Source organism: Lampris incognitus, chromosome 3 (genome assembly GCF_029633865.1).
Source record: "Lampris incognitus isolate fLamInc1 chromosome 3, fLamInc1.hap2, whole genome shotgun sequence".
Taxonomy (NCBI): domain Eukaryota; kingdom Metazoa; phylum Chordata; class Actinopteri; order Lampriformes; family Lampridae; genus Lampris; species Lampris incognitus.
The window spans coordinates 28,391,749-28,411,499 of NC_079213.1; the positions used below are offsets into that span (position 1 = coordinate 28,391,749).

The window sequence follows — 19,751 nt, forward strand, 5'->3', positions numbered from 1 at the left end:
TCCAGGGTTGGAGATGAGTTGTTGCCTCAAGTGAAGGAGTTCAAGTATCTCAGGGTCTTGTTCATGAGTGAGGGTAGGAGATTGACAGGCGGATTGGTGCAGCATCAGCAGTAATGTGGACGTTGTACCAGACCGTTGTGGTGAAGACAGAGCTGAGCCAGAAGGCAAAGCTCTCAATTCACCAGTCAATCTTCATTCCAACCCTCACCTATGGTCATAAGCTTTGGGTAGTGACCGAAAGGGTGAGATCGCGGATACAAGCGGCTGAAATGAGTTTCCTCCGAAGGGTGTCGGCTCAGCCTTAGAGATAGGGTGGGGAGCTCAGACATCTGGAGAGAGCTTGGAGTAGAGCCACTAATCCATTGTGTTGAAAGGAGTCAGTTGAGGTGGTTCGGGCATCTGATTAGGATGCCTCCTGGGCGCCTTCCTTTGGAGGTTTTCCGGGCACGTCCAACTGGGAGGAGACTCCGGGGTCCAATCTGGCCTGGGAACGCCTTGGGATCCTCCCGGGAGGAGCTGGCGGGCATTGCTGGGGAGAGGGACATCTGGAGTGCCCTACTTAGCTTGCTGCCACTGCAACCCGACCCCAGAGAAGCGGCTGATGATGAGATTAATCTCTTTAACCCTCCATGTGTAGTTTTGCAAGTTCTCCCCATGTCTCCGTGGGTTTCCTCTGGGTGTTCCGTTTACCTGCCGCAGTCCAAAGACACGTAGGTCAGGTGAATCAGCCGTACTAAATTGTCGCTATGTGTGTGTGTGTGGGCCCTGTGATGGCCTGGTGGCCTGTACAGGATAACCGGTTTGGATAATGGATGGATGGATGCAGTACATCCATTTATTTCCATGAGTGTGCAAAGTATACCACGGTAATGCTTCACTTTTTTTTAATTCAAATTTGAAATGATTTCAAGTCAGCGCTAGAAACTATACTCATGTGAGGTTCAACCCAGCTTCATGGGTTTTAAATGGTCTGGATGGCTGCCTTAACATGATGCATGACGGTAAACCTTGCTAAGTCAACAAGTGTGCATGTCTAGCTGCACTATAAGATTTCACATTATACTCCAAGGTAGTACAAAAGGCTATTTGTTCTGAATGGAGTGATAAAATAATGAAAAAATATACATACTTGTGCTTACGCCACATCTTTCTCCCAAACCAATGCTCTAAGCTACATCGCACGTTGCAGAGGAGATAACTTGAACAGGTGCGGTTCTAGTTTGGTTCATCTTGCCAATGTCCCATGCTAAAACGTCCTTTCTTCGTTGTTCACTATGGAGCCTCATGATAATATATCATCCCATGGAGGAGTTCACAGTCCTGCTGGTCTCAGAGCCTTTTGGACCTGTCTCTCGATGTCTTTAAACACTTTTGGGTCCTCAATGGTCGGCGTGATCTATGGAGGAAGACAGTTTTCATGTTAACTTTCCCTTTTATTTCAGCATCTGTCCCCATTTACATCCACAATTAGCCCCCCCTTTTTTTCCCCTCCCCAATTCTATCTGGCCAATTACCCCACTCTACTGAGCCATCCCGGTCGCTGCTCCACCCCCCCCCTGCCAATCCGAAGAGGGCTGCAGACTACCACATGACTCCTCTGATACATGTGGAGTCACCAGCGCTTCTTTTCACCCGACAGTGAGGAGTTTCACCAGAGGGACGTAGCACATGAGAGGATCACAGTGTCCACCACCCCACCCCCCTAAACAGGCACGCTGACTGACCAGAGGAGGTGCTAGTGCAGCGACCAGGACATATACCCACATCTGGCTTCCCACCCACAGACACAGCCAACTGTGTCTGTAGGGATGCCCGACCAAGCTGGAGGTAACCCAGGGATTCGAACCAGTGATCCCCGTGTTGGTAGGCAACAGAATAAACTGCTACACTACCCGGATGCCTATTAACCTCATTTTAACGCAAGGTAATGCTTGCTTGTTGACTTGGTAATAATCTCATCGGCAGAAAACAGAGTTAGCCACCTTGAGAGAAAAACTGGAGCGCCCTCAAATCTGTCCAAAAAAAAAGTGCCCCCACACACATGTGAACACATACTTCTGCTCAGTAAGTTTTACTGGGACAAGGCAGTCACCCTTCACCTATTTAAGAAACAACAGGGATTACAGATAGGGTTACTCCCGGGGTGGAGGCGTACCTTGTATGGCTTGCCATTGACCAAGTTGGCTAAAGAGGAGCGAGGGATCTTTCCAGAACGCGTCTTCGGCAGCGCGCTGACAAACAGCACTCGCCTAAAGGCGGCCACCGGCCCAATGGCATCTCTGATCAGCTTCACCATCTCCTTTACCATCTCTTCCTGGCTCTGGTGAATGCCTGAGATACAAGCATAACACACACACACGTACGTGAATTTACATACACCTGAGAATTGTATAAACTTCACTGACAGGGTTTTTCAATTCCAGTGTGACTGTGTTGAGCTGTGTACGCTTTACCATTCTTGAGTACACACAGGGCCAGGGGAACGTGGCCCTTCAGAGAGTCCTCCAGACCCACCACAGCGCAGTCCACCACGCCAGGATGCTGCAGCAGAGACTAGAAAACACACACACCCATGGGCACACTGTGATGTCCAGCAGAAAGAGAAAAGTCTAAACACTGCTTCTCTTATACTTATCACACCTCCTCCAGGGCCCCGGCAGACAGTCTGTGGCCTGCCACATTGATAACATCATCAGTCCGCGACATGATGTACAGGAAGCCCTCCTCATCCACAAAACCTGAATCCATTGTGTCGTAGTAGCCCTTGTGGGATGATGGGGGGGGGGGGGGTGGCAGCAAAACGAGAAAACTTGGTATTAATGAACATTCAATAGAATTTTTTATTCACAATCTGTAGAATACAACTTCAAAGCTTACAGATGAACTACAGACGGAAAATAGCAAGTCTTACCTACTTGCATCATGGGTTATCTCATATCTAGTATCTATTGATAGTTACCATTTCATATGCTAGTGTTTCCCAACCCAGTCCTCAAGGACCCCCTATCCTGCAGATTTTCTTTGCAACCCTGAATAGGTACCGGTTTGTAGTTATTCAACCAATCAGCAATGAATTATGCCAGATGTTGCAAACCTTGCATAATTAAGTGCTGTGAGATGATTGGTTGAGTAAGTACAAGCAGGACTACCTATGCAGGGTTACAACGAAAATCTGCAGGATAGGGGGTCCTTGAGGACTGGGCTGGGAAACGCTGTCATATGCAATTCATCGTACTTGTGTGATAAAAAATTTAACCACTAGAGGACAACCTCATACAACATACTCATCATGACTTGGTCCTGTTTATTGAATCAACACACCCAGAAGCAAGTGCCATACACAGAAAACATAAATAACCAACACATGGGAAATATTTTCTATGCAACTGCAGCGTCACAACACATGTGGTGCTAAATATCACTTCTACCAGGGATTACGTGAGATGGTACTACATGAACATCTACGCAGCGTAACAGTATTGTGTGTGATATTAACATTGTACTGTGAGGACGGCAGACGTACGGAGAACTTGGTAAAATACAGTTTCCTGAACAGCTCCTGGTTCTGCCACAGTGACAACGCTGCCCCCGGTGGTAGAGGTAATCTAGAGCCAGGGAGAGAGACGCGCCATCAGTTTAGTTAAAATAAATTTAATAATTTGACAGTATTTGCATGCTCATTTCGATAACAACTCTAGACAGCCTGTTGGGGCCTCGGTGGTCCAAGTTTTCCAAATTTGAGTCACTGTGAACAAAGGAGACACGGCTGTCACACTTCAAGCAGCACAACAGTAGGGGCCTCTAGCCGTAGGTTATTGTTACAAGACAACGTGGTTGGTCTAGACTAAGAGTCTCTGCTGCACCATAAACACACACACACACACACACACAAAGGGGTAGGCAGCTGGCTCACTCTTTGTTTACAGACACCACCAGCAATAAAATATAAATAAATAATAATATCCACCCATCCTTTACCCAAGCAGCTTATCCGAATTCGGGTCGCGGGGATGCTGGAGTCTATCCCAGCAGTCATTGGGCGGCAGGCGGGAGACACCCTGGACAGGCTGCCAGTCCATCACAGCGCCGCCACACACACACACATACACACACACACACATTCATGCCTAGGGACAATTTAGTACGGCCGATTCACCTGACCTACATGTCTTTGGACTGTGGGAGGAAACCGTTGCACCCGGAGGAAACCCACAGAGACACGGGGAGAACATGCAAACTCCACACAGGACGACCTCCAAAGTTGGACAACCCTGGGGTTCGAACCCAGGACCTTCTTGCTGTGAGGCAACAGCGCTAACCACTGCGCCACCGTGCCGCCCTAAATAATAATAATAAATAAAAATAAAAAGTGGGGGCCTCTGGCTGTAGACTATTGTTACAAGACAACATGGTTAGTCTAGACTACGAGTCTCTGCTGGACCATAAATGTGCGTGTACACACACACAGGGATAGGGTGGCTGGCTCACTCTTTGTTTACACAGACACCACCGGCAATCACCTCTCTCAGCCCCGCACCATGACAGTGATGAAAGAAGACGGTCACGTTTACTAGGCTTACTTTTACTTCCCTGCAGATTTATTCTGACACACAGATCCACAAATTAAACTCTTCCATTACATCGCTGATGATGTGCTGTCATAAACCCTGAAAGCTCCTTTTGTCTATTTATGACTGCGGCAACAACCTCGACATCGCCCCAAACCATTTTAGAGAACGGGACTCACAAACCAGGACCTGATAATGGTCCTCAGCTCAGCTTCCTGCTGTCAGCCTAATGAGCCTTTCACATACGGTTAAACACTTTGCAGACCAGTAGGCTTCACATGAAGCATTCAGAATTGCATTAAAGCCACATAACTCAATTACTGACTCATGCTTTTTTTGCTCAACACGGAGACGCGAGGGACTGAACACACACTATACAACACAAGCGCGCATCTCCTGCTGCAGCCCAACGCCCTGCATGCCTCCACTTGGCTCAATGTAAGACTCAGTCATGTTTACAAGTTCATCAACATGTGATTTACTGGGTAATGGAAGGACTTCCTGCAGCCTGAACTCTCCGGTGTAGGAGTGCAATCTGGGGAAATCAGCCTCGCCGCATCATCAAGTCAAACAGCTAAAATAAATAAATAACTGGAGACAAGCCAGGGAGCGACAATGGATAGGCAAAAGGCTGCAAGATAAGGCAGCTCCAAGGGCTAGTGTTGACTGCTGCTCGAACCCTTGGCTCTCTCTCTCTCTCTCTCTCTCTCTCTCTCTCTCTCTCACACACACACACACACACACACACACACACACACACACACTTCTCTCGCCCTGACCACAAAGACGATTGAAATTCCTGTCTGATTCCAGATGACCTGTGCTGAATTAATAAAGATTAATTGTGACATATTTTGATTAAATTTGACACATTTGCATATCAGTTTGACAGTGTTCAAGGTTTTTGTGTCACACTGTAAATCTGAACAAGGTCTGTGTTTGTGTGTGTGTGTGTGTGTGTGTGTGTGTGTGTGTGAAGACAAAAGGATAAAAGTACACAGCAATGACTATGCTGCTCACAGGGATGAGAACGCAGCGGTGCGGCTTACCTCACCACAATATTTCCCAGGATTCTTGGCTTCACCTCCCGCATGTCATCATCAATCACGGTGACTAGTGGACGGGTAGAGCGTACAGATCATATTCAGAAGGGGGCCATATTTCAGCCGCTGGAAAGCTCCAATTTCAAAACATGCTCTGGACTGAGATATCAGCATATTCTGGCACATTAGTGTCATATTTCCATGTGTGAAGCTTTTCATATGACAAACACCAGCGGATGTAATTTAAATGTTCAGGATGCTAATTAAGATGGCCGGCACAGTAAATCAGAATGGGTGCATTAATACAGCAGCAAATCAGATGTGGCCCAGTGATGGCCAGGTGATGTCAACAGGATAACCTTACTGACTGGCAGACAGGATCCAGAATGGCTGAGTATGTCATATTGATTATTGATCATGGGAGGCGAGTGTAATGGAGGTGTAATTAGCATAATCTTACCATTGTAGCCTGGGACAGGCTTGCCCGCTTGGCCTGCAGGGGGAGTGAGTGAGTTGCCCAGACCGATACAGGAGGAAGTGATGGCTGAGCCAGTCTCTGACAAGAAAGAGAGGGAGAGAGAGCAGAGGAAAAAAAAACAAGACAGAGGTCAAACCAGGCGACGGCCATTTTTTTCAAATTCTGATTCATTCATCAGTCTCTCAGATTCTAGCTCATCTATTCCATAAGTAACCCGCAATGGATAAGCAGTTTGGATAATGGATGGATGGATGTTTAAATATGCTCAGCTTTGTAGGTGCCCCCTTACACTTTCAACCCATAAAACGTCGCTTTGGATGCTCTGCTTCAGTGGACCAACATCGTGCACCCAAAGCTGCCTCACAACGACTGAACTGTACCGTGTCTTCCGGCGGGGTCGCTTTTTGCAGTTGGGGTCCTGTATTCAGTGTGGACTTACAATAAGTCCACGCTGATAGAACCTCCATGATGCAAGCACGCAAGCACATGCTCAGTATCACAAGATCTGAAATATCACCTATGATGCGACACCGCCCAAATGAATACAGCACGACAACTTCCCAGCAAATCAGAAACGGACAGGTTAAACACAAAGGTCACACGGCGGTGAGTCAATATGTGTGGTCAGTTTGTTACTGAGCTACCATGTTGGGATGCAGATGGTTATAACAGCAGACTGATGAATCACTCCCATTACACTCATTAGTTTTTAATTCCAGAATCCATTTTCAACATAATGTACAGCGGTACAAAACACCACAGAAATGCACATAGGTAGCATAGCGGTCTATTCCGTTACCTCCCAACACGGGGACCGCCGGATCAAATCCCTGTGTTACCTCCGGCTTGGTTGGACATCCCTACCAGACACAATTGGCCGTGTCTGCGGGAAGCAAGCCAGATGTGGGTATGTGTCCTGGTCGCTGCACTAGCGCCTAGTCTGGTCGGTCGGGGTGTCCTTTCAGGGGGGAGGGGGAACTGGGAGGGACAGCGTGATCCTCCCACATGCTACCCCTGGTGAAACTCCTCACTGTCAGGTGAAAAGAAGCAGCTAGCAACTCCACATGTATCAGAGGAGGCATGTGGTAGTCTGCAGCCCTCCCCGGATCGGCAGAGGGGATGGAGCAGCGACCGGGATGGCTCGGAAGAGTGGGGTAGTTGACCGGATACAACTGGGAGAAAAAGGGGGGAAAAGAAAAGCAGATAGAAAAATTGTGCCGTCGACAATTTGGTAATTAGTATTTCAGGAACACCCCAAAAATTCCATGAACCCCGTTTTCAGGGGAGCTCCTGCCGTGGCTCCCCGTGGCCTCCTGATAGTTAGCACCCTGCTCATAAACCATGTTACTGTTGTTGTCTCGTCTACACTACGTCTTGATTTCATTGGGCCTGTTGGAAAAGCCCTGACGTGTTGTGTGGTATTAGGCCAGGTTGCTCCAGCGAGCGGCATTAACCTACATTACACAGAAGTATGACAGCTCCTTTGGGCCTCTCTCTGCAGCCCTCCACCTAACCCTGCTCCACTTACAGGCCTGTCCATCATGCTGGCCCACACAGCGCCGCAGCCAACATGACAAAAAAAAAAAAAAAAAAAAAAAAAGCCAGCAGACTTGCGTGTGCTACCGGCACTGAGAAAAATATCTCATTACACAACGGCGGGCCCGCTAGGCCTGAGGAACCCTGAGAAGTTCTGAGGTTTCCTGTCTCTCCAGAGCATCGAGCCTCAATGTCCGGGCACCCCCCAAGCCCGAACAGCAACACCCCAAACTTCTCAGTCAGGCAGACAAGGATGCAGCTGATTGTACCATCTGTCATGTCTCCTCTCCTCCTCCCAGTCAAGGAGCCCCGAATTCGCTGAGATGATGCGTTAATCTGACATGCATGTGGCACGTTTGGAAGTGGCAGAAGACATCTCGCACTTTGATAAGCGCGTTTGTTCTTCTTGTCATGCCTCCGCCTGAATCGCTAATCAAACGAGCCGCCGACCCGGTCGGGCTTCAAACACACGAGCTGCAACACAGGGGCTGAATGGAGTCGTATGGGTAGGGATGGTACGAGGTGACTACTACCCCCCTCCCGTGGCCTCTGAACTGGCGATGGTCTACACCGCTCACACATCTATCATCATCAGTGAATTTGTCACCTCCTGCAGTGTTCAAAGCCTATCCCCCCTCTACACAGCTCACCAACCAGTGCTACAAAATCATTTTCTCCACCTTCAGCAGGAATTTGTTTTGCTTTTTTTTTTTCAGCCCTGCACTTATGGCCAGAGAGCAGTGCCTTGAGCAGGCGCTGACAGACCTCCTGCTCATCGACCAACTTTACCTCTGACTGCAAGAGCAGCCCAATCAGGTCTGGGAGAATTACAACCTCAACCGTGATACCCTCTGAACACAAACAGAGCAAAAAGGGAACCTTGACCCTTGCAGCCACAGGCGTTTGTTTACGTTGATTCCATCAGAGCCTCTTTTATAGAAGCTCTTGGTAAGATGCCCGTCGATAAGGGCTCGGCAAATCCACTGAGCTGTGTCGAGCACGAAGGCATTTAAACCCGCCTGTTTACAGCCAAGTGCCACAGCTCGCCACGAGCAATTCCCACCCTGGGACTGAGGCTAAAACCGAAATGTAAGAAATAAAAACAAACATAAAATTGCATCAAATCTTTATTGGGAAAAGAATTTCCTGCCCGGCTTTTATGCAGAGTCGTGCACGATGCAGAAATGATTACGGTAGCACAACTTTTAATTACATTTTTGGAGCTGAAAACATGATGGTATTTCTCCAGGGTGGCAAACTTAATTTCCTCATGATAATTTCAATACAAAATTAAAACCATACCACACGGCAACTCGGAGGAAGGAAATCCGTGCTTGTTCTTTCTTCAGAGAGAAACAACGCACATCACAATCACCCGCCCCATTAATTTGCTGACATCATATGAGGGTCTTGAAGACGCCAACACCTAAACAAACACAGACTCCAACCCACATGTGGCGTCCAGCTCATCAGACCAAAACATATGATGTGAGTAGAGAGGCGACACGCCGGCGTTAGCCAACTAAACTCTCTGGGTAGCCATGTTTGAAGCTGGCACGGGATCTTCTACTACAACACTGACATCAACCCCCATTTATATCCTTTTATACATGGACACCGTCCTCTACAGCTACACCTAGCTCATTTAGTTCATCACTTCCAATAACACCGAGGGCGGTCTGGCGGCGGGCTCGCCTAGCGTTGACTGTGTTTTTGGTGTCGTCGTGTGGAGTGCGGGGAGGTGTATCGAAGGTGTCTGGCTGGGAGAGCTGGCATTGGATTGGCTGAGGGAGCCTGGTCTGCTGCGTCCTGTGGGCCCAGGGACCACGGCCCTGCCTGGAGCTGCACCCCAGGAGTTAACAGGGCGGTCTGACAGGATGCGGAAGCTGGGCCAGCTATGCTAACTGCTAGCCCATGCAGACTGGCAGTTCCGACAGTCATCCTGGCCTTCGTTCTCTTGGACAGTGATTTTTTTTTTGTAGTTTGATATATGTGTTCTTGTAGTTTTTAGATAGGTGCTTTTGTCTTTGTGTTGCACTGCTGTGGGCTGGGGGAAACCATGTTTCGATGACAAATAAAGTGTTCAGAGTGTCTATTTCTAACACTGATCCATTTCTGCCCAATATTTAGTTCAATTTGGATATGTGTGAACCAAACAACTGCACTCCAGTGCAAACCAAAACAACTGGTTTATGAAGCTTTATGCAGGAGCGGCTCCTTTGTAGTGAGAAAGTGGTCCGATACGGTTCTTGAAACCCCTAAACATTACGTGATGAGCCGGCTGTGACTCGGTAGGGTTGGTCGCTGTAGGTGTCCATCAGAGCAGCACGCTCCTGCAGAGGACTCTGGAGACGGCATGTCTCTGTTTAATGAAATACAGCTGCACAGCAACGTTTCTGAGACCGTCTTAATTTACATCGAAATTGCTCGCGTATGAAACTCCGGGATTTAAACCAGAGGATCAGCACAAGGGCAACGATGCACTGACACAGCCCGAGCCAATACTCAATCACATGCCTTTTTTTTTTTTAAACAATAAGTCCTCTAAAGTGTCATCCTCATTTGGGGGCTCCTAGACAACATCCTTGTGCTTTTATTTCACGCATATGGCAAAAATGAATGAGACATGTTGAGGTTATTACATATTTACACTGTTAGCAAAATAATTAAAAATTCACCAACATCCATGGTGTGGGTGTTGCATCAGCGGGCGATGAAAGGATCACAAGTAGTGTCCTGCATACGCCCCTGGTACATGTCAGGGGCAAAAACATCCTATGCTACGCTAATAATTGCTGGAGATGTCTTAATGCAGCTTCAAACCAAACAAAATCCACTTGGACCAATGTAGACATGTAGAAGAGGGCAAATATTAGTGTTAGAAAGAGTTAAAAGCAGCTCTTTCAAACCCCTATGCATCCCCCTCCAGTGGTACCTGGCCAATCACCCTGCTCTCTGAGCCGTCCTAGTCGCTGCTCCACCTCCTCTGCTGATCCGGGGAGGGCTGCAGACTACCACGTCTCCTCCGATACATGTGGAGTTGCCAGCCGCTTCTTTTCACCTGACAATGAGGAGTTTCGCCAGGGGGACGTAGTGTGGGAGGATCACGCTATTCCTTCCAGATCTCCCCCCCCGCCCCAAATAGGCGCCCCGACTGACCAGAGGAGGCACTAGTGCAGCAACCAGGACACATACCCACATCCGGATTCCCACCCGCAGGCATGGCCAATTTGTCTGTAGGGACGGCCTACCAAGCCGGAGGTAACATGGGGATTCGAACCAGCGATCTCCGTGTTGTTAGGCAACGGAATAGACTGCTATGCTACCCGGAACCCCACCCCTATGCATTTTTACATTGAACAAAAACAGGGTTGGATCAGGAATCCGTTATTTAGACCAGCGTTTCCCAACCCAGTCCTCAAGGACCCCCTATCCTGCAGATTTTCATTGTACCCCTGCATAGGTAGCCCTGCTTGTACTTACTCAACCAATCATCTCACTGCACTTAATTATGCAAGGTGTGCAACATCTGACATAATTCATGCTGATCAGTTGAATAACTATAAACAGGTACCTATTCAGGGTTGCAAAGAAAATCTGCAGGTTGGGGGGTCCTTGAGGACTGGGTTGGGAAACACTGATTTAGACAAATCCGGATCCATGGGTAGCTGTGACAATGTCACAAACCAACTACAGGTTTGCAAATGTCCTGACAGTTTATGAGATGGTCATTCAGCAGTTAGTGTCTCATTAAAATCACTTTCCTCAGAATTTAAGATTTAAAGAGTCAAAGCAGGCGGTCCTGCTTGGAGCTGAGCCCAATCAGGAAACACTAAGGGCGGTCTGACAGGATGTGGAAGCGGGGCAGGTTAAGCTAGTATCTGCTAGCCCACACAGACCAGCAATCCGATAGTAATCCTGGCATTTGTTCTCTTGGACAGTGATTTTATTTATTTATCTATTTATTTATTGATATGTTGGATATATGTTTTTGTAGTTTTTTTTTTTTTTTTTGTAGTTTGGATATTTGTGTTCTTGCAGTTTGGGTGTGTTTTTGTCTTTGTGTTGTGCTGCTGTGGGCTGGGGGAGACGATATTTCATTTCATTTCATGTACGCAGGTGCGTGGAATGAAATGACAAATACTAAATGTTCCTGGTTCCTGATTCACCTAGGATTCTGGAAGCACTGTAAGAAACAGTTCAGTTTAAAATAGCGAGGCCAGGCATCGAGGTCCTCCTCAGTTCCGTTGTGCGGGACAATGATGGAGTACCTTGACAGTCCCTTGATGGTGATGACCATACATATATTCTCCCCTTTGGTTAGGAAACACTTCTGCTGCTGAGGGCTCTCAAAGCACGGGGTTATATTGCAGTTATATTCTAAATGTGTTCGGGTGCTGTTGGCGAGTGAGAGGCACTGATAGTGTCTGCACTACAGACGACTGGTGCTCAGCCTGCTTCTCTTTAAAGGAAGCATAATTGAGTTACAAAGAGGCACAGAGTGAAACCACGGCCATTGTTATTACTCTGTTGCTCATGTGCCACATCGTGTAGAGGTGGAGAAGCAGGCTACGATGGTGACAGGTGGGTGGGGGGGGGGCATAGTCTGAACATAAAAATGAGTACAGAGACGTCGTCTACAGGCTGGAGTCTATCACATTTGCAGTCTCTCTCGCTCTCTCTCTCGCTCACTTTCTTTCTGCGTAAACAAACAAATCAATCTTCACTTGCCCTGCTGGAGCTCAGCCAGTGAGAGCCGAGGCGAGTGTGATGGATGGGGGAGGGGGGGCCTTTAAACTATGCCCTCTCCTCACAAACTGGGGGCGATCAAACGGCCGTGCTCGTTACTGGCAGCGTATAGAGTGGTGGAGGTGCTGAAGGGGGGGGGTGTTATCTATAAACAAAGCCTCCTCTCTGATCCTCTGGTGAGATGCGCCTCGCTCTCATGCGCATGCGGTGACACTTTGCTCCTCCGACACCGTCGCCTTACCCTTTTGCACCCGCCGCCGGGCGACTTTTATAGCATGTCATTTAAGTGTCTGCTGCTGCCTTTCACCCATCCCCGGTGTCGTATATTGGAGGTGTTACTTTACACATGCATGTGCACAAGTATTCACATGCACCATTTTTGGTTGTCCTGGTGATGGTGCGGTTGCTAGGGAACCTTGGGCAAGCCAGATAAAAAAGATTAAGTATATATATATATATATATATATATATATATATATATATATATATACGTATACATAGTATGTGTGTGTGTGTGTGTGTGTGTGTAAAACATATAGATAGACAGATCGACAGATAGATATGAGAGAGGGAAAATTGAAGAAAGATTAAAAGACAGTAATATACTGGGGCCTTCTTTTCTTGCTATGTTTTTCACATCTCAATTTCAACTGCTACAGACAAAGATGGGCGTCTGGGTAGCGTAGCGGTCCATTCCATTGCCTACCAACATGGGGATCACCGGTTCGAATCCCTGTGTTACCTCCGGCTTGGTCGGGCCTCCTGCAGACACAATTGGCCGTGTCTGCGGGTGGGAAGCCAGATGTAGGTATGTGTCCTGGTCACTGCACTTGCGCCTCCTCTGGTCAGCCGGGGTGCCTGTTCGGAGGGGAAAGGGAACTGGGGGGGAATAGCGTGATCCTCCCACACGCTACGTCCCCCTGGCAAAACTCCTCACTGTCAGATGAAAAGAAGCGGCTGGTGACTCCGCATGTATCGGAGGAGGCATGTGGTAGTCTGCAGCCCTCCCCGGATCGGCAGAGGGGGTGCAGCAGCGACCGGGACGGCTCAGAAAAGTGGGGTAATTGGCCGAATACAATTGGGGAGAAAGGGAGGGAAAAAAAGAAAATACAAAAGAACTTCATACAACTTGGAAGTAAAAACAGAAACATTATGAAATATGGAAAACACCAATAATAAGTTCCACTCTTGCAGCACACTGCAGAAACGCTCATGAGTACAGAATCCACACAATGAGCTGTGAAGAGACAGGTGTTCAGTTGTTTTCACCCGCATTTTTCTCAGTCTCTATGCCAACTTCTGGGTAAAAAGGATGAGTGAAGAAATCTAAATCTAATAAGTAAATAAAGGGGTTTTCTTTCCCATCTTGGAGTCTGTATTTGACAATGCAGCTCAGACCGACATCATCCCTGGCAGGTTACGGGGGAGCTCGGCGCCACTGCACATGAATCCGCTTGGTAAGGCCTCTCTAATCATTGTTCAGGAACAAAAAAAAACAAAGTATGGGGGCAGGAAAATAAAAAGGAGATGAAGAGACGTTGCATCATCGTCAAGGGAGGATGAAGCACGGAGCGAAAGTAGGAAAAAAAGGAGAGGAGCGGGAGTTCATTTATCATGCAGAAACTGAAAAAAAGTCGAGATAACATCTATCCAAAACATGCACGCCGGTATTCATGTGTTCATGCACGCACGCATGCACACGCATACGTGCGCGCACACACACACACACACACACACACACACACACACACACACACACACACACAGGCCTCCAATTATGACTGCAACTCTTCAGGGGTCCATTTCATTCCATCAGCTAAAACACTGCCTCCCTTATCACTTTTCAAACAGCTCCACTCACATGCTCAGAGGTACATTAATGCATACAAATTCACTGCTTAACTTTCTAATGAAAAGCCCAAGTGATCACCTCGGGGCTTTGCGACAGACAAACACAAGACAAACTCCTTGGTTGGCGTGCCGATGGTTGTGGCAGACAGTAAACCACTGGGTTATGTGCACGCAACACCTTGCTAGAGGAAACCCGCCAACCTGTACCATCTGTGGTATCGTCTGCAGAACTGTAGTATGGTGGACTGAGCTTAAGGTATTGAGTGGCGAGAGACAGATCTATGTGTGGGATGGTGTCGGGAGAAAATAACAACAAAATAAGGGGAATAGGCTGTCTCTCTATTAACAAGTTCATTTCATAAATATAAGTCAGCTAATAACACAAATTTGGTTTTGTTTCTCCTGTGCAGAAGAGGTGCCTTAGATGTTGTGCTGCAATATGTAGTTAAAAGTTATGCGATGGGCCGTCTGGGTGGTGTGGCGGTCTATTCCGTTGCCTTCCAACACGGGGGTCGCCGGTTCGAATCCCCGCGTTACCTCCAGCTTGGTCGGACGTCCCTACAGTCACAACTGATCGTGTCTGCAGGTGGGAAGCCGGATGTGGGTATGTGTCCTGGTCGCTGCACTAGTGCCCCCTCTGGTTGGTCGGAGGGGGGGGGGACTGGGGGAAATAGCATGATCCTCCCACGAGCTACATCCCCCTGGTGAAACTCCTCACCGTCAGGTGAAAAGAAGCGGCTGGCGACTCCACATGTATCGGAGGAGGCATGTGGTAGTCTGCAGCCCTCCCCGGATCGTTAGAGAGGGTGGAGCAGCGAACAGGACAGCTCGGAAGAGTGGTGTAACAACTGAGGAGAAAGTACAACTGGGGAGAAAAAGGGGGAAAATATCCCAAAAAAAAGGTTACTGTGACGAAGAAGACGATCACCTTTTCAACATGTTGTCGAAAGGGCAAGGTTTCTTCGTAGCTTCGGAGAAAAGCTCTGACAAGTTCTTTTCTTCTGTGAATTGTTGTTTGGCAAGTAATTCAATTTCAAACCATGGCCACTGGTATTCCCATGCCCACACGAGGTCAACCGACATAACCCATCTATCAAGATGGGGAGTTGTCTAATTAGAGAGAGAGAAAGAAAAAAAAAAAAAAATCAGGCTCCTTCATCATTATATCTGAGGTGTGAGCCAGTAACCGCAGCTTCAAACGCTGACAAATAAAAGTGTCGGGTCATAAGACAGTGTCTTACAACCTGAGCACCAAGGAGCTCCCTGAGGAAAACCACCCATCACAATATACTGGAGGTGCTGGCGTGTTACTAATTTGGACCAAGGCTGTGCTAAGTGAATGCTCCTGCCGGGAGCTAAGGTTGCAGGTTAAAGCTCCCTCTCAACATCAGGGATCCACAGCACCACTGTGTCTGCTGAGCCAAGGAAATGTCTGGCTCAAAGCTTTTGTCGTCCTCCGGTGAGAGGAGCGTGCCTGGACCGAAGGTCAGACTGTTTTCGATGAGCCGGCGCCATACTCGATAAAGGCCGGAGGGAGAAACAGTCGTCTCTGCTACTCATTTGACAAGTCAGATCTGATAACAATGTCTGTCTGATTCGCTTTCAGATAATGACAACTATTCACGAAGGTGTCTTGTCGGAGGAAGGCAGAGATGCGATGAAGAAAAGAGAAACGACAGACAGACAGAGAGGAAACCGTCTACCACTGTAAACTCTGCTCCCATCCACCAGCTCTCATCGGGGAGGCTGCCAAACCCTGCCGACTGGAAACATATATTGGTTGCCAGGCAACGCTAGTGACATCAGCAACCTTCATCATGAGCCACACCTCATCCCTCCCCGCCTGATGGCTCTAGGGTCTTAAAATAGCACACAGATTATTATCAGGCTTCAAAGTGGCAGCCATTTTCCTTAATGTACACTAGAGGAAATGAGCTGGTGTTCAGACGGATTTGTGCGTGCGTGTGTGTGTGTGCGTGCGTGTGTGTATGCGTGTGTGTGTGTGCACGCATGTGTATATGCATGCATTTGGGCTTGTGTGCATGCGCGCATACGTCCATGAAAAGGTTGACAAATTTTAATGCACGCACATAAAAGACGCATGTGCGAATGAGTGATGATGACGATGATGATGAAGGTAGGAAGAGGGATGAAAGATGAGAGAGTGGAAAAAAAACGGTGTGGTGTCAGGTGGAGGGCAGAGGTTGAGGGACAGAACGAATCAGCACATTGGCTGACAGCGGGGACATGATGGGCTCCGCTGCACATGGGAATAATAATGAGGGCCTGGACCACTCTCCCTTCCCACCAGAAAACCTACTGCCCACACCCGGGCCAGCCAACAAGTCCCAGAGAAAATCTACACTGCTCAAAAGAATAAAGGGAACACATAAGCAATGCAATGTAGCTCCAAGTCAATCACACTTTTGAGATATCAACCTGTCCAGTTAGGAAGCAACACTGATTTGTGAATCAATTTCACCTGTTGGTAAATTGTCTAATTTCCACCTGGTGGAAATTAGACAATTTGCTAGACAACCCCTATAAAAGGAATGGATTTGCAGGTGGTGGCCACAGACCATTTGCCTGTCCTCATCTTTTCTGGCCGATCTTTGGTTAGTTTTTCATTTTGCTAGTGCCCTCACCACTAGAGGTGGCATGAGGCGGTATCTGCAACCTACAGAAGTTGCTCAGGTAGTGCAGCTCATCCAGGATGGCACATCAATGCGTGCTGTGGCAAGAAGATTTGATGTGTCTCCCAGCACAGTGTCCAGAGCATGGAGGAGGTACCAGGAGACAGGCCAGTACACCAGGAGACGTGGAGGGGGCCGCAGAAGGACAACAACCCCGCAGCAGGACCGCTATCTGGTCCTTTGTGCAAGGAGGAACAGGAGGAGCACTGCCGGAGCCCTACAAAATGACCTTCAACAGGCCACTAATGTGCAGGTTCCTGCTCAAACAGTGAGAAACAGAATGCATGAGGATGGTATGAGGGCCCGACGTCCACAATTGGGGCCTGTGCTCACAGCCCAACACCGTGCAGCCCGATTGACCTTTGCCAGAGAACATCTTGGTTGGCAGATTCGCCATTGGCGCCCTGTGCTCTTCACAGATGAGAGCAGGTTCACACTGAACACATGTGACAGACGTGAGAGAGTCTGGAGACGCTGTGGAGAACGTTCTGCTGCCTGCAACATCCTCCAGCATGACCGGTTTGGCGGTGGGTCAGTGATGGTCTGGGGAGGCATATCTTTGGAGGGCCGCACAGACCTCTACGTGCTAGCCAGAGGTACCATGACTGCCATTAGGTACCGGGATGAGATCCTCAGACCCATTGTCAGACCATATGCTGGTGCAGTGGGCCCTGGGTTCCTGCTCATGCATGACAATGCTCATACTCATGTGGCCAGAGTGTGTCAGCAGTTCCTGTATGTCGAGGGCATTGATGCTATGGACTGGCCTGCACGTTCCCCAGACCTGAATCCAATCGAGCACCTCTGGGACATCATGTCTCGTACCATCCGCCAACGCGATGTCGCACCACAGACTGTCCAGGAGTTGACCGATGCCCTGATACAGGTCTGGGAGGAGATCCCTCTGGAGACCATCCGTCGTCTCATCAGGACCATGCCCAGACGTTGTAGGGAGTGCATACAGGCACGTGGAGGCCACACACACTACTGAACCTCATTTTGAATCGTCTTGAAGAATTTCCACAGAAGTTGGATCAGCCTATGTTCTCATTTTCCACTTTGATTTTGAGTATGATTCTGAATCCAGACCTTAATGGGCTAATGATTTTGATTTCCATTGATCATTCATAGGTTATTTTGCTCTAAACACATTCCTCTGTCTAATAAATAAAGATTTTCAGCTGAAATATTTCATTCATCGAGGTCTATATTGTGTTTTTAGGTGTTCCCTTTATTTTTTTGAGCAGTATATTTAAGTTAAACTGCTCAAATTAGTCAGACTTTTGCCCCTCAGTTTGTTTGCATAACTGAACGCTATGTGCGCAGATTGTGCAATTTTGTAGCACTTGTGATCACAAACAAGGAATGTTGAGGTAAACAAATCCATGATTTCAAACAGCCGGCACAATACTCAACTATGTGACACTTGATATTTATTCTGATGTCAAGACTGACGAAATCCAAGCACACATCAAGCTTCTTTTGCAGGGGGCATCCGGGTAGCGTAGCGGTCTATTCCATTGCCTACCAACACGGGGATCGCCTGTTCGAATCCTCGTGTTACCTCCAGCTAGCTCAGGCCATGTGTACAGGTGGGGAGCCGGATGTGGGTATGTGTCCTGGTTGCTGCACTAGCGCCTCCTCTGGTCGGTCGGGGCGCCTGTTCAGGGGGGAGGGGGAACTAAGGAGAATAGCATGATCCTCCCACGTGCTACGTCCCCCTGGTGAAACTCCTCACTGTCAGGTGAAAAGAAGCAGCGGGTGACTCCACATGTATCGGAGGAGGCATGTGGTAGTCTGCAGTCCTCTCCGGATCGGCAAAGGGGGTGGAGCAATGACCGGGATGGCTGAGAGAGCAGGGTGATTGGCCAGGTACAACTGGGGGGACAATCCCAAAAAAAAAAAGTTTCTTTTGCCAACAGAGAAGTGCTTTCCCCCGTGACCCCTTCTCTGCGATACAGCACGCCTCAATCTCTTCTCCACAGCACCACCAGTAAACCAAGCCGTTTGTTGGCCCACTTCCTTCCTTTTCCCCCCCAAAGCAGACCTTGTGTAGATCTAAGCTCTGGAGTACTGCAACTCTCTCACATGGTTTACCTACCCCTGCCTCAGCACCTACCGTCTGGCTTCGAACCCTCGTGGTGTCTGCCTCCTGTTTGATTACGCCTATTGATTACAGCTTTCCTCCACTGAATATTATATTCCCCAGCAAAGAGCTCACAGACACATGGCTGGAGAGTCATGAGCAACTGCCGTAGTGAGTGAATGTGGTAAACTCGTACCTATTTGAGTGAGGGATGACTGTTATGGCATGTTCTCCCCATGTCTGCGTGGGTTTCCTCCCACCATCAAAAAGACATGCATGTTAGGGTTAATACTCCTGTCTGTGCCCCTGAGCAAGGCAATGGAAAGAAGAACTGCAGTTGGTCTCCGGGCGCTGCAGCTGCCCACTAGGCCTGTCAGATAGCATTTGAAATTCGAATGTACATTCGAATTATGGTAATAATATTCGAATTTGAATATGAAAATATGAAATTCGATTTTTTGTAATATATTTTTTTAATATATGTTTTCCCCCTTATTAATATTATTATTATTAATGCACACACGTTTAAATGGAAATAAATGATGGTTTCGTGAAACGTATTTTATGAAAATAAGCATAGCCTACATCCGTAGTAAAACCGGAAATTAAAAAGCTCTTGTCAGTTCCCACGCCGAGCGGGCGGGCTCATAGAACACAGGAAATGGCGGAATCCGAGAAGAACGTTGGCTGTGACCCAAGCGCTAGCACTAGCACTAGCACATCTCCTGCGAGAGTCATTCATACTCC

At 48.1% G+C, this 19,751-nt stretch overlaps 1 protein-coding gene across 2 annotated transcripts in view; it reads right to left on the minus strand.

Moving 5' to 3' along the window:
* Nucleotides 1-876: 876 nt before the first annotated feature.
* The window catches only part of acss3 (acyl-CoA synthetase short chain family member 3), a 52,594-nt gene continuing 33,719 nt past the window's right edge, over nt 877-19,751 (minus strand). For both annotated transcript variants that reach the window (XM_056277372.1, XM_056277371.1), the window contains 7 exons: nt 6,072-6,167; nt 5,618-5,681; nt 3,524-3,605; nt 2,641-2,763; nt 2,454-2,553; nt 2,156-2,331; nt 877-1,396 (listed from right to left, as the gene is read on the minus strand). In XM_056277372.1, coding sequence (XP_056133347.1) covers nt 1,313-1,396; nt 2,156-2,331; nt 2,454-2,553; nt 2,641-2,763; nt 3,524-3,605; nt 5,618-5,681; nt 6,072-6,167 — 725 coding nt within the window. In that variant the 3' untranslated portion in view covers nt 877-1,312. The remainder of the gene's footprint in view (nt 1,397-2,155; nt 2,332-2,453; nt 2,554-2,640; nt 2,764-3,523; nt 3,606-5,617; nt 5,682-6,071; nt 6,168-19,751) is intronic.